The sequence below is a fragment of the Pavona decussata genome, unplaced genomic scaffold, assembly GCF_977016875.1.
Source record: "Pavona decussata unplaced genomic scaffold, jaPavDecu1.1 SCAFFOLD_16, whole genome shotgun sequence".
Classification (NCBI taxonomy): domain Eukaryota; kingdom Metazoa; phylum Cnidaria; class Anthozoa; order Scleractinia; family Agariciidae; genus Pavona; species Pavona decussata.
In genome coordinates, this window is record NW_028145439.1 from 3,077,061 (window position 1) to 3,090,774 (window position 13,714).

At 39.0% G+C, this 13,714-nt stretch overlaps 1 protein-coding gene across 1 annotated transcript; it reads left to right on the forward strand.

The window, feature by feature from the left end:
• The first annotated feature begins 7,674 nt into the window (after positions 1-7,674).
• Positions 7,675-9,906, forward strand: LOC146487359 (uncharacterized). The gene has a single exon (XM_085085771.1). The coding sequence runs from the start codon at positions 8,501-8,503 to the stop codon at positions 9,527-9,529; it is 1,029 nt and encodes a 342-aa protein (XP_084941897.1). The 5' UTR covers positions 7,675-8,500; the 3' UTR covers positions 9,530-9,906.
• The last annotated feature ends 3,808 nt before the right edge of the window (positions 9,907-13,714 follow it).

A 13,714-nucleotide genomic window follows, 5' to 3' on the forward strand; every position in this document is an offset into this window, starting at 1 on the left:
TTTCTTTAGCACCTTGATTCAGGGGTAAACGTTTTTTGATGATCAGTGTCTTAAGAAAAGTGATGTCTCACACGATCTTCTTTTCCAAGAATTAAAGGAACACAGTATCATGTACAAGTATTCCTTACTGTGTAATCGAGACTCGCGTCTGCTGGTTGTTAACTCAGAAATGCATAAGTTTTTCTTTTGTGCCTCAAATTGTTATCGGCCGCAGTAGAATGGTCCTTTGATGTCTACACAACTCCTTCATTTCCAAGAATTAAGCTAACACAACGAAACATAAGCCGAAACAAAAACATCACAAAAATTCTGTTAACATCTATAAGAGAGCCAGTGACTGGAGGAAAATAGTCCTTTGATGTCTGGTGTAATTGTGCTTTCTTAGAATTAAGAGAACAAATCCATGGTGGTATTCCCGGTTTCTCTCGTAAAGGGTCTGGCAGCTGCTTATACATCGAGAAAAAAAAGCGTATTTTTTTTTGGATATTCACAAACGCCAATCTGGTTCCTCGAGAAAACAATGGTTTGTTTGATGTCTCATGATCAACTTTTCCAAAAATAAAAGGGAATGCAACGAGGTTTGTCCCATTCTTATGTAATAAATACTTACGCTTTCTGCTACTTTCTATATTGAGAGAGAAAAAAATGTGTTTAAATCTGACAAGAGAGGATCAAGAAGTATCCTTTCTCAGCTTTATCAAAAAAAAGCACTGAGGACTCGTAAAATATTTTTATTAGTTGATGTCTGACTTATGGACCCTTTGAATCACATCCACTCAGTTATCAAAAGACGTGTATGGGGTATTATTAGTAATCAAAACAGAAACTTCAATTAGATCAAATAAATGTTGTTTTTTCAGTCATTTTCAGTCTGTAATGCCTTTAACAAAGAAACAAACATCATGACAAGGCTAAATCAAGTACATATGAAACTGAAGACGAATGAACTCCACTCACAAAAGCAATTCATACTCTAACCGTCATTAAACTAAGAATTATTTTTGTTTAACAAAAGCGTTTACACCACAGCCTGTGCTGGCTTTTTGGAATAGTTTTCACGAAACATTATTTCATTAGTCCTGAACGTACCCAGAAAATGAACTGTCGCTCATCGTTTGTCATTATTCATGCCTATAGACACCACTCTGCATCGGTACCTTTGAAATGAGGTTTTTATCGTTTTTTTTTTTCTTTTCTCAACTGAGTGATTTGCGTCCTTTTTGAACCTGATTCAACGTTTTGAAGGGCTTGAGTTGTCCTTTCTTTATTAGAAATCAATGCATGCCTTTTAATGCTGCATGTTGTTTCAGTTAACCATTTTTGGCACTTTTCGGTTTTAATAACTCTTGACTGCAAACGTCATGTTATTTTTTAGCTTCTTTGCACAGTAATGGTGATTACGCTAAATTACGATTTTTTTGTCGTCGTATCTGTTTTCATTTCCCGGGCGGATTCCGTGAACAAACATGTGAGCCGATCACAAGTTTGTGTGGGCGTGACTTTCGACCTCACCTCCCCACAACTGAGCGATCGTAGCGTGTTTGGCATTTTAAAAATGCAGCCTTATTTTCTCATACCCGGAAATTTAATATGGTGTGGCGGAAGTTCCTGAGCGTATTGGATTTATTTGTTGGCACCAACTTGAATTTTCATTTCAACTTTCACACCTGTCTGATGTGGCAACTGGAGTTAATCCCTGCCATTGATTTTTCGATCAGCCAAAAGCGCCCACGTTCAAGAACTGGAAGTATTATTTCGGGAAAATATCGAGAAAAACTAGTTAAACAGCATTGTAGAAAAGAGCTGGTCGATAGCTTTTATTTGGATGTTTGTTTTATACTTTAGCCTTCATCTCAGTATATGAAAATAAAAAATAGAAAATTCCAATAAACTGTATTGAAAACGAGACAGGTTTTATGAAAAGGTAGAAAGTGCAATCAAGCCCTTTTCAGTGAGTTAAAATCTGATGATGCCTGACTGCCGGTTCGAAAGAGAGGCAATGAAAAGACCTCTTAATGCAGATTAACTCTATTCTATGGAAAGACAAGCTTTTTAGTTTCATTGCAAAAACATACATTGTTCCAACACAGCTGCTGGATCGATACGGAAGTTGAAACGTGTCAAGTTAATGCACTTTCAACTCGTGTCAAAGAAATTCCGCTTTCAATCACTGCGAACTATGTTAACTATCCTATTTGCATGCATATACCTGAATACATTTAGAGGTGTTAAGAAACTTTCGTACTAATAATGCAACGAATAATTCATTAGTACCATTTAGAACTATACAAAGGCATCCAAGTCTGAAACTGCCAAAAACATCATCAATCACTGGTTTAATTTTTGAAGACCTCGAAACTGCAAAATCTTCTCCAGTGGCGTTTGAACGGTAGAACAATGACCTCGAGTTTAATGGACTTGTCTTTGACAATAGTTTCACTCTTATGCCCGGAAGTTTTACCTTTTTGGTGTAAATAACAGCAAGTTATTTGGCTTATGGATTATTTTCTATCCTTCTCAGCTAGTTATAATGGGTGATAAGAGTTTTTCTGAACAGTATGCACTGTGGAAGAGTTTTTTCTTCACCACCAAAAGCACCCCAAACCAGTCAAAACGAGAATAAAACTTGCAAAGTGAAGTGATTGCATGAAAACAAACAGCACCACTTGGTACTGCCAATTAGTTTTCACCTGAAAAGTTCCTTTCGAACTGTCTCTTGGGAGTAAAGTCGCCGTGACACGTTTAAACTTTTACCTGAAACTTGTGTTTCACGAAGTGGTGCTACACGGTGAAACTCTTTTTTTTCACCACTGCGACCGCTGCAGAAGTAGAAAGCGGTTTTACTTTTCGTGAAACTTGTCCCGCAACGGAAGTTCGAAAAAGTTTCACGAAACCGACCATGTTACACGGTGCAACGCCTGCTGAAATTTGTTTCGAAGCGCTGTTGCACACAATTAAGTTTCAGCTAAAAGTTTCAACTTGTAAAGACGGCTTAACTAATCCACAGCTTCAAAAAGTTAAACAGCTATACAATGCTAGAGTTCATTTGAGTCACAGAGAAAACTGAGTTGCCGCTTTGGATAATGAAATGTTTATTTAAGCTAATGCACTTCCTAATCTCTTTATTCATTCCATCTTATAAAGTCTTATTGAGTTTGTGGACAAATAAATGTTTCCGATGTCCGCAGAATCCAACTCACCGTATCCCATATCATAACATTCAGCATGTTTCATGGGTATTCTCATTGTTCCTTATACCTTCATTCTAATTTTACATTATCTTAAGTGAAATTCCGTCTCGTTCCTTTTCGTTTCGCCCAAATACAGTAGGCCGTATTATTAGTAATAAAAACAGAAAGTTCAATTAAGGACTGAGTTTTTCAGTCATTTTCGACAGTAGTCTCACATGCCAAGGCTAAGGCTGCTTTCGAAAGACCGTATTCCGGAATGATAGGCGGAATAACTGTTAGATTTCTCTCTTTCTCTTTTAAGTAAATTTGGGAAGACATTTCTGTAAACTTTCGCTGACACATGATAATTTAAGATCGATTTTGTATTCCAGTAACTCCAAAAATCTCTTTTGAGGGATTTCTTGGAATGATTGTGTGTATTCCTATTCCGGAATAGGGTCAATCGAACGCGCCCTAAATCAAATAACACGATGAGTTCCGCTCACGCAAGTAATTCAAATTCCCTTCGGTATGAGAAAACGCCGGAGTTAAGTGTGAAATAAAAAAAGTTTGCTCTATTTTGAAAGAGCCGTGCATCTAAACGTTATTTCGTAAGTGCTTTACCTGGAACGCAAAGACACTCATTTTTGTTGTTTCATTATTTTGCCAATCATTGCCAATTCGCCTTGTAATGCAGTGTCATCTGTTGTCCTTTTTCAGGGAATTCCAAACTAAATGACATAAATGCCTTTTATGGCTCTGTTTCGGTTGAAACAATTATCTTAGTCCTTTCGTCATCTTTGGTAACCAAATGAATAACGTTGTTTGCGCCGCGCATTTAAGGAACCCCAGCCACCAAGGTCGTGTTATTTGCCTTTCTTTGCAAAGTAATGGTGATTAGATGTTTCTTTTTCTCGGCGTCATGTTTGTGTTCCTTCCCGGGCGGTTTCCGCGAATCAGCATGTGAACCGATCGGTTTACTTTTCACAAGTTTGTGGTGTGACTTTCAACCTCACGTCCCCACAACTGAGTCATGGCATCTGTGGCACCTCAGTAAAAATGCAGCCCGTCTTTAGCCGGTTATTGAAAGTCAAGTATGCAGCTTCCCTGGCGGAAGTTCCTGAGTGCATTGGATTTATTTCTTGTTGAGTCACAAGCTTGCGCTTCAATCTTATGATCCCTGCCATGTCGCTTCCAAAAACCGCCCACGTTCACGATATGGCAAATCGGTCAATCGAAATAGACTAAAAGTCTAAACCTGAGCAACATTATAGAAAAGAGTTGCTAAATAACTTTCATTTCAACGATTCGTTTTAAATCTGGCTTGTTATTAATACAGTCGAACCTCCACGTGCGACCTCCTCCCGTAAGCGACCACCTATCCAAAACACCAAATCAGTTTCTCCCAGTCAAATTCCTATAGTTGAAACCTCTCATAAACGACCACCTTTCATAAGCGACCGCGACCACTTTTTGATGTGACGGCGTTATAATTTTACATTGTTTTTTAAGCTCTTATAAGCGACCACTTGACACATGGTCTGATTTCCACATTCGCTGACTGAACTCACTACTCAGAGTTTACAAAGAATTTTTGTGACAATCTAGCACTGATCGTGTTGTAACAAGGAAAATGTATGCAATAAATTCTCTTCGAATAAGTAGATGTGTCAGACATGTTTCTGAAAGAGACTCCCTGTGGTTCGACTCTCGTAAGCGACCACCTCCTGCAAGCCACCAATAAATCTTGGTATTTTGGTCGGTCGCTTACGGGAGGTTCGACTGTATATGGAAACGAGAAATAAGAAAATTCCAGTATCAAATGTTGAAAATGCTATGGCGTTCATGAAAACATATGGAATGTGCATATCAGACGATTTTGAATAACCTGCGTGGCTGGCGGTATCGTCAACGTGCGAATACTCAAAGTTTTGGCGAACTGTCACTTTCACCCAACATTCCGTCAGCTATACGCAGGCTAGATTTTGAACTCCAAAGTAACTTCATCTATAGACCTTATTCACAAATGGCGAGTAGATAAATTATTATTTTATTTTTATGAAAATTACGCTTACCAGCCTAGAGAGCGTGCGCAAAATTCACCAGAATTTTTACTCTAAAACTGGTTAGAAGGGCTAATTAGCCCGGCACTTACCAACCTCGAGAGCATGCGCAAAACTCATCAGAATTTTACTCTAAAACTGGTTAGTAGGGCGTAACCATTTACCGCCATCTATGCATAAGATCTATACCGAATCTCTTTCTTTAAAAGAAAAAAAGCATGCAACCGATATACGCGGCTGGTTGATCGAAAAGGTTGGAAGCTATCAGGCTGAAAATTTTGTAGTTTTTGCTTGATAAATTGACGAATTTCACTTATCACCCTAACCATGGACACACGACTAAAATTTTGACCCCGGTGGAGAGAAACGACTGTGTTTAATTTGGGTCCACTACAAGATCAGAAAAGAAACAAAAGACTGCGACGGAATGAAGACTTCACCGAGATAAAATCGGTGAGAGCGAAAGTTCAGTTCAGTTTCAGTGAATTAACTCGTGAAAACTTCGTCCTGTCAAGCTCACCAGATTAATTGAGTGCCCCTGGTTCTGAGATAAACATAACACTGAGTTGCACCAGCGAGAAAGTGGGTAGAGGATATCCTAATTGAGGACAAATCGGCAAAATCAAAACACAATTACTGACCAGCAGGCTCAAAAACCATATCCGCTGCCGGGACACATATTCACGAAGAGAACAACTTCGCCCGCTTTTAAAAGAGTGGAAGGGATTCTGAAAAAGAAAAGAAGAAAAAGGGAAAACGGCCGCCTAGTTGTTTGACTAAAGATGTGTAGGCTCTTTTTCTTTTGGGTTCAGATACTTTTGAAGGTCCTCCCACCCCTTGGTGGGTTGCACGGTCTCATGATTTGCCGGCAAGCGCTGGCGATCAAGGCGCTAGCTAACTCTAGCTGCTGGCTGATATTTTAGCATGTACAGAGTAAGCACATACAAAGGATTAGAAACGGTTCTGCTCTTAACAAATCATTTAATAATCGGGTGAACGGTCATTAGCAGTCAGAAAAAAACTTGTTTTTACCTTTTCACTTCCACCTGATTAGTCAAGTTCAATAATTTATTAATAAAGAAGGGGAAAGTTTCTTGCTGGTTAGAAAATCTCTACCATTGGTCTTGGACGTCTTGGGTGTTTTGCACTGCCGTTAGAATTTTAGTCGATTATTCAAAATACCACGTTCGAGGTTGGCGATTGGTTGTTTTTTTTTCCAACCGTATACGCGTATATATTATTTAACAATTATTCCATGAGCGTGCGTTGGATATGAGATGGTAAATAGCCAAATGGGCGAGAAGCGCCGAGTTGGCTATAACCAATCTCATATCCAACCAGCGCGAATGGAATAATTGTTTTATTAAATTCTCCCCGTTTGGATATTGATGTTGAAGTAAAAGAATTTTATTTTAAGTAAATATTTCTTTTAAATTAAAACGACCAGATGTTGAGGCAACTTCCGAATAAAGCGCGCGAAACTTAATGATCACATGACACGCGCAGCTCATTGCGAACGGAGTTGAATGAAAAATCCAAAGCGAAGAAGATCGGACACAGTCGGACATCTCAAATTCAAGAAACGTGTACGAGTAACAACCTTTCTGAGACAAGCATTCAAGTGCTTTTGAAGTTCCAGCTAATCGAGAAGCGTAATAGTCGTGCACATTTGAGCAAATGTTTTGCTGTGTGGTGCCGAGCGAAGGAAGGGATCAAGGACGGCTTTTTTTTATGCTGAACTGAATTCCTCGCAGACGTTTTAAAACACTTAGGGCAAGCTGAGTCCAAGTGTCGAGGTACAACCTCACTGAGACAAGCATTCAGTGCAAGTTTTTAAACTTCAAGCTTATCGAGAAGTGTAAGAGCTGTGCACATTTGTGCAAATGTTTTGCTGAGTGCATGGTGCAGAGCGACAGAAACGAACATTATGGCCGCCGTTCGTACGGATTTCATGGATGAACTTTTGTAACTGGAGTCCTTGTAAATGCATAGAAACAGAAAGGCAGGCATTAAGCTCTTCTTGAGAATTTTTTTCGATCGGTTTTAACCTCTTACCGCCAGGATTTGCAAGCCATCCTGAAATTTTTCAAGGTAACCAGTTGTTATTGTTGATGTTGTTGTTATGTGATCTAAATCGTAAAATCGTGCAATTTTTCTGATTTTAAAGGAAACTTCGGAGATACGCACCATTAAATAGTGTCATGCCGAACTTAGTGGCTTTTATTGTTGTCATTGTATGGTATTTCTTTTCTTTTCTTTTCTTTTTTTTTCCTGGATTTTTTCGAAGAAACTTACGCTTTCCCGCCGAAAAAAGTTTTTAACTTAGCGACACCTGGGGCAATCGTTTCCCATATAAGGTCAAACTACGGTATATGAGCTGATAACCGGGATTTAGTGAACCAATCAGAACGCTAGAAATGCAATATCCGATGCTGAGAATTTAATAAAGACCGATAACCACCGGTGGCTTTCAAATGTTAAATTACGAGTGTTTTCGTAAGGAATGGTAAACGTTTACTGAATGATTAGAAATAAGACACTTGATCGACATTGAGCAACAGTTTGACACTGGTTTGGTAAAGGGCGTCAACATGCATAAATACCTTATAACTATAAGACTATTCCTTTAGCTTTTCGTGACTTCCGCAGGAAAAGTTTGTTGCAAGCCACCAGTAAGGTCCAACAGCACAATGTAAATCGTCTGGGGTCATCACTTCGACGTCGAAGGGTCATCCTTCGACTGAAGCCATCCTTGGCACCACGGACATACAACATAAACAGTTTACGCTCGTCATAGCCGTCTACGTGCAACGAAATAGTTGGACCATTGGATCGGTAAATGTGACCTTCTTCGAAGCTAGTCTCTATCTTGATAGGTGCTCTTAGTCTACTCCTTCTGGATGGAAATTCTTTTGGCCGTTTAATTACGTCATACGTGCCGGACGTGAACTCAGTCAAGCAATCAATCTTCGATATCAACGCCCTGCCCCACTCCCGCATGAATTTCTGTTTTGTGATTTCTAATTGAACCCTGGTTTCTGTTTTCTTTTTTGGTTTCTGGCTTTTGGTTTCTGATTTCTAAAAACACTGACAAATGTCAAAAATAAGGAAATAGTTTCTGTCAACCGTCTTAGTATTTTTTTCTAAATTCGAAAGTGGTTGATAAGCATCCCTAATGTAGGAATACTTTGCAGAATTGCTAGTGTAAATTCTTGAGTGGAACTGTTCTAGAGCAGAGGATTTACACCGCCTGGCAGTGACGATACGATGAACGACGATGATCCAGAATTTCAGGGAAAAATGCCTTTGAGCCCAAGACATCACTCTTCTTACAAAAACATGAACGGCACGGTTTTCATGGACAACAACGATGGGTACGAGGACCCGGACAGGTTTAAAGAAGAGGTCTTCCATAGTCGGAATCAAGGAAGACCTCTCCCCGACCCGAGAAAATCTGGTAACAAGAGACCCAAGGAGAAGGCGAACGAAGTGTACGAATCCGTTGAAACTAAAGATGGAAGAAGGACTTTTACGAACGAATCAGTGTCGTTCGACGACTGCAAGGATCGGTGCCTCACTCCGTTTAAGATCCTTGCTTTTGCTGGGTGTTTGTTCGGTCTGGCCGCTTTAGCAGTGATTATAATGCTTGTTCTGGGAATACTCTCAATGCCAGATTGCCACAAGTGCAAGAAAGAGATTGTACCAGACTCCGCCTCACAGGCTTCTGGGTCGACACAAGAATTGTGGCAAATCGTCGAGGAACTAAAGGCCAACGTGACCGACTTGAGCTTGGCAGTGAGGAGGAGGGACGAGATGATCGCACAACTTCAGAAGCGAGCCGAAGCAGAGTTGGAGAGAAAAGCGAGCTATCCAGTGATCGTCGGCAACAACTCGCAAATCAACACAAGTGGACTCATTGGAGCACGGGGTCAACCAGGTATTCCTGGGCCTACAGGTCCTAAGGGTGAGGATGGTTTGGATGGAAAGCCAGGGAAGGCAGGACCGGGTAATATGTCATTGTGCAGCTACATGAGCAGGGAAGGTGTCTCTTTTACGGCGGACTCTTTGGGTAACGGGCAAAACGTGATCGTAGTTGAGCCAAAAGGATACAAAATCGTTGGCGTCACTTGCTCAACACGTGGAACGTCGGAATATAATTTAAAAAGCAAGTGGAACGACTTAACGAATGTAAGACAGTACGAGTGTGAATGTCGAGGACAATCGCTCGTGTTTGGAGCAGGCCCAGGACGTGCAACGTGTATCATTCATTATTGGATGTGTCCGCTAATTTCATAGATATTAGAAACTACTGTAATTTTCAATAAGGTAGAAGTACGCGCCTCAAATAAGTCGCGCCTCATTTCAATGAACTCAAATTTCATAATTATTTGCCCGTTGTATCATCTTAAGCTGCATGTAGTTATATATAGCACGAAACCATAATTAATGCTGCGATTTTCAATGTTGAAATGCTGCCAGCGACTGCAGTTGATTTTATTGACTTTCAGTTCTTAATATTAAATTACCCTTTGACAGGGTTTTTCTTAGTGTGTTATGAATCCAATGTAAATTACCTTGACGTTACACACTAGGAATGTGTATTTTTATCCTTAGGTCTTTCATTATCACAGTAAATATTAAAAAACAAAACTGACTGAATGAAACTTTCAAAATGTCTCGTTGTGACTGACAAGACAGAAGCTGGTTTATTGATGTTATGACATACATGAAAGGAGCACATGCAAAGGATTTTCCTGGAGTTCTGCCCAAACCGAGTATTTATTTAAACATGGGCAAAAGGAAAAATGCAGTTCGACTAAATGAAGCAGTGTGTGTTTTGTCGTAGTTTCTAACCCTACATTTCGTAAACAGTTCTTTCACGAAAGTCTTCATGCCAGCATAAAGACCATAAACTATATGGTTTACTTATAGGCACTAGGCGTTTCCACCTTAGATATTTTTATGTTTAGTTAGTCTTATTAACACCTATAAAACTTTAAATTAACTAAATATACATATATAATATTAATATCATGTTTTAAGGAAATGTGAAATAAAGTATTGTATTGTATTGGTTGGTCAAGACATTCTGGAAATGCTCGCGTGTAAGACTTCTTCGTGAAAAAATTGTTTTCTAAGCTTTGTTTACGAAATACTGGAATAAGAACGGTGAAAGACACAACACTACTTCACTGTGAGTGTAATGTGACTTTACTTGAGATAAAAAGAGAAATTTAGTCGAACTGCATTGTTCCTATAGCCCATGATCTCATCTGTTGACTTGAACACTGAGTCATTTGGCGGTCAGAGGGGAAGGTGTTATTAACTTTTCACTTCCACCTGAGAGGTCAAGTTAAAGAATTTAATTGTTAAAATAATAAAGAAATGAAAGCTTGCAACCGGTAAAAAAAACCACTGTCAATGAACTAGAGTGTTTCAAATGTTGATTCCAACTAGCTTGCAACAAAATTCACTCTGGGTAATTGTCCACAAAGAAGAAATACAGTTTCATGAGTCTCCAAAATGTGAGAACGGAAATCAAAGAACTAGTTTCATTTCTAATCCTTGAATAGCCACAAGAAATTAATCATATTGAATCAAATTATGACTGGTTTCTACTAATCAAAGAAAACATTCCGTGTAAGCTGAAATGAAAAACAAAAGCAATGGGCGAGACTCGGGAATCCTTTCCACTGGCAAATGCTGGAAACACAAATGCATCTAGTAGTAGTAGCAGCAGCAGCAGTAGCAGCAGCAGTAGCAGTAGTAGTAGTAGTAGTAGTAGTAGTAGTAGTAGTAGTAGTAGCAGCAGCAGCAGCAGCAGCAGCAGTAGCAGCAGCAGCAGCAGCAGCAGCGACAGCAGCAGCAGTAGTAGTAGTAGTAGCAGCAGCAGCAGCAGCAGCAGCAGCAGTAGTAGTAGTAGTAGTAGTAGTAGTAGTAGTAGTAGTAGTAGTAGTAGTAGTAGTAGTAGTAGTAGTAGTAGTAGTAGTAGTAGTAGTAGTAGTAGTGGTAGGATTTATTTATAGACGATAAAAATTACAGCAAAGCTGTTGCGGTCGTGTTATGTGGTCGTGCAAATGAGGGAAACTGGAGTATGAGAGAACGATTCACATGCTGATACACACATCACACTGATAACTTTGCAAAGAAAATGAAATAAAATGGCAAATTCTATGACCACACTGAAAAGGGACGAAATATTTACACCCATGAACGATACCATCTTCCGATATGGGCCTGTTTTGGACACGAAAACTAAATTTTAACAGTGTGCAATGTTCCTCAATTTTTATTGACAATATTTTTTTGGAAAATAAGTCAATGACTGACTCTTTCGAGAATTGATTTTGTCTGAAGTTAAAACCTATTAATATAAAATAACACAAGAAGCACTGAGACATGTCCCAGATATGGTAAACATTTGAGTGACAGGGAAGTACATCTAATCTAGCGATGAAAATACATGGACTTTGAACATGATGCGGATTTAAGAATATCCTACATACTAAGTGCAACAAGCTCTAGAGATACTAGAGACACCTTGGATATAGCAAAAGTTTCGAATGCTTTTTTTGGAGAAATACCACAAATCTGGGGAGGAATTAATTTTGAAAAACAAATCATGTCCGAGGAACACTTTTTAGATCAACCATTATGGTATAATTCTCTCATAAGGATTGGTAATAAACCCGTTTTCTTCAAAGATTGGTTGGGAAAGGGTGTTACTAAGGTGAGACATTTACTAGGAAACGATAATAACACTTTTCTTCCCCTGAACGATTTTTGTCTAAAGTACAACCTGAACGTTCGCCCTCTCCGTTTTTATGGGATTGTAGCAGCCGTTAAATCCTTACAGAACTCCACTTGGCAAATTTCAAAGGACATTATACAAGACTGCAAGGTAGTTTTCGCGCTAGCATAGTAAACACCCAAAGAGCAAGTGCTCTCGTTTACAAGAAACTAGTAAATTAAATACTAAAAGCAAAACCACGGACATCAGTCAAAAGAAATGGCTCATCGGACTGTGAACTCGCAAAGAAGAAAAACATAAACTGGACGTCTGCTTACTGTTTGGCTAGACGTTGTACCAAAAACACTAAACTTATCGAATTCCATTTCAAATTCCTGCACAGACAAATGCCAACTAATCATTTTCTATGGAGTAAAATCGGGTTGCAGGAAAACACTAACTGTAGGTTTTGCAAAGACACAACGGAAACATTAATTCATCTTTTCTGGTCATGTGAAAAAACATCATCTTTTTGGAATGATGTAACCGAATAGTTGAGGAAAGCTCATTTGATGTCCGAAGACTTAACAATGGAAAACAAAATAAATTACTGTCTCCTGTTAGTCCTGATATCATATATGGTTTGCTAAAACAAAAGCAAAACTTCCCGGCAGCCTTTTGCAATACCTTCATCTACTGAAATCAAAGTATGAGCTAGAATCAAACAGTGGGGACAGCAGAAAATGAGAACCTCTTGGAGATTTTGTATGTGTGAGAACATATAATTACTGTTAATTTCCCCTAACTTCTCCCCCCTCCACTTCCTACTTCCCTGTCATGTGAAATAACATCATCTTTTTGGAATCATGTAACCGAATAGTTGAGGAAAGCTCATTTGATATCCGAAGACTTTACAATGGAAAACACTATCGCCTTGGGGCTGAGGCCGGCACTTCAAAATTTGCACTCCAAATAAATTACTGTCTCCTGTTAGCTCTGATATCATATATGGTTAGCTAAAACAAAAGCAAACCTTCACAAACTTTTGCAATACCTTCATCTACTGAAATCAAAGTATGAGCTAGAATCAAACAGTGGGGGCAGTAGAAAATGGGAAGCTCTTGGAGATTTTGTATGTGTGAGAACATCTAATTACTATTAATTTTCCCTAACTTCTCCCCCCCTCCACTTCCTACTTCCCTGTCATGTGAAATAACATCATCTTTTTGGAATGATGTAACCGAGTAGTTGAGGAAAGCTCATTTGATATCCGAAGACTTTACAATGGAAAACACTATCGCCTTGGGGCTGAGGTCGGACACTTCAAAATTTGCACTCCAAATAAATTACTGTCTCCTGTTAGCCCGATATCATATATGCCGTTAGCTAAAACAAAAGCAAAACTTCACGGCCTTTTGCAATATCTGCATCTACTGAAATCAAGGTATGAGCTAGAATCAAACAGTGGGGACAGCAGAAAATGGGAACCTCTTGGAGATTTTAAATCAGTGTGAGAACATCTAATTACTATTAATTTTCCCTAACTTCTCCCCCCTCCACTTCCTACTTCCCTGGCATTTTACTTAAGTTTACGTGTATTATTTCTAAGACATGTAAAACTGTTTTGCACAATTTTAGTTTTGGAAGCTGTATTTACAATTTCACAATACAATATACTTGCAATTTGTTACAATACTAATAATATTTACAGTGCACTGATAAGGACGCAGTTTACAACATGTATATCAAAA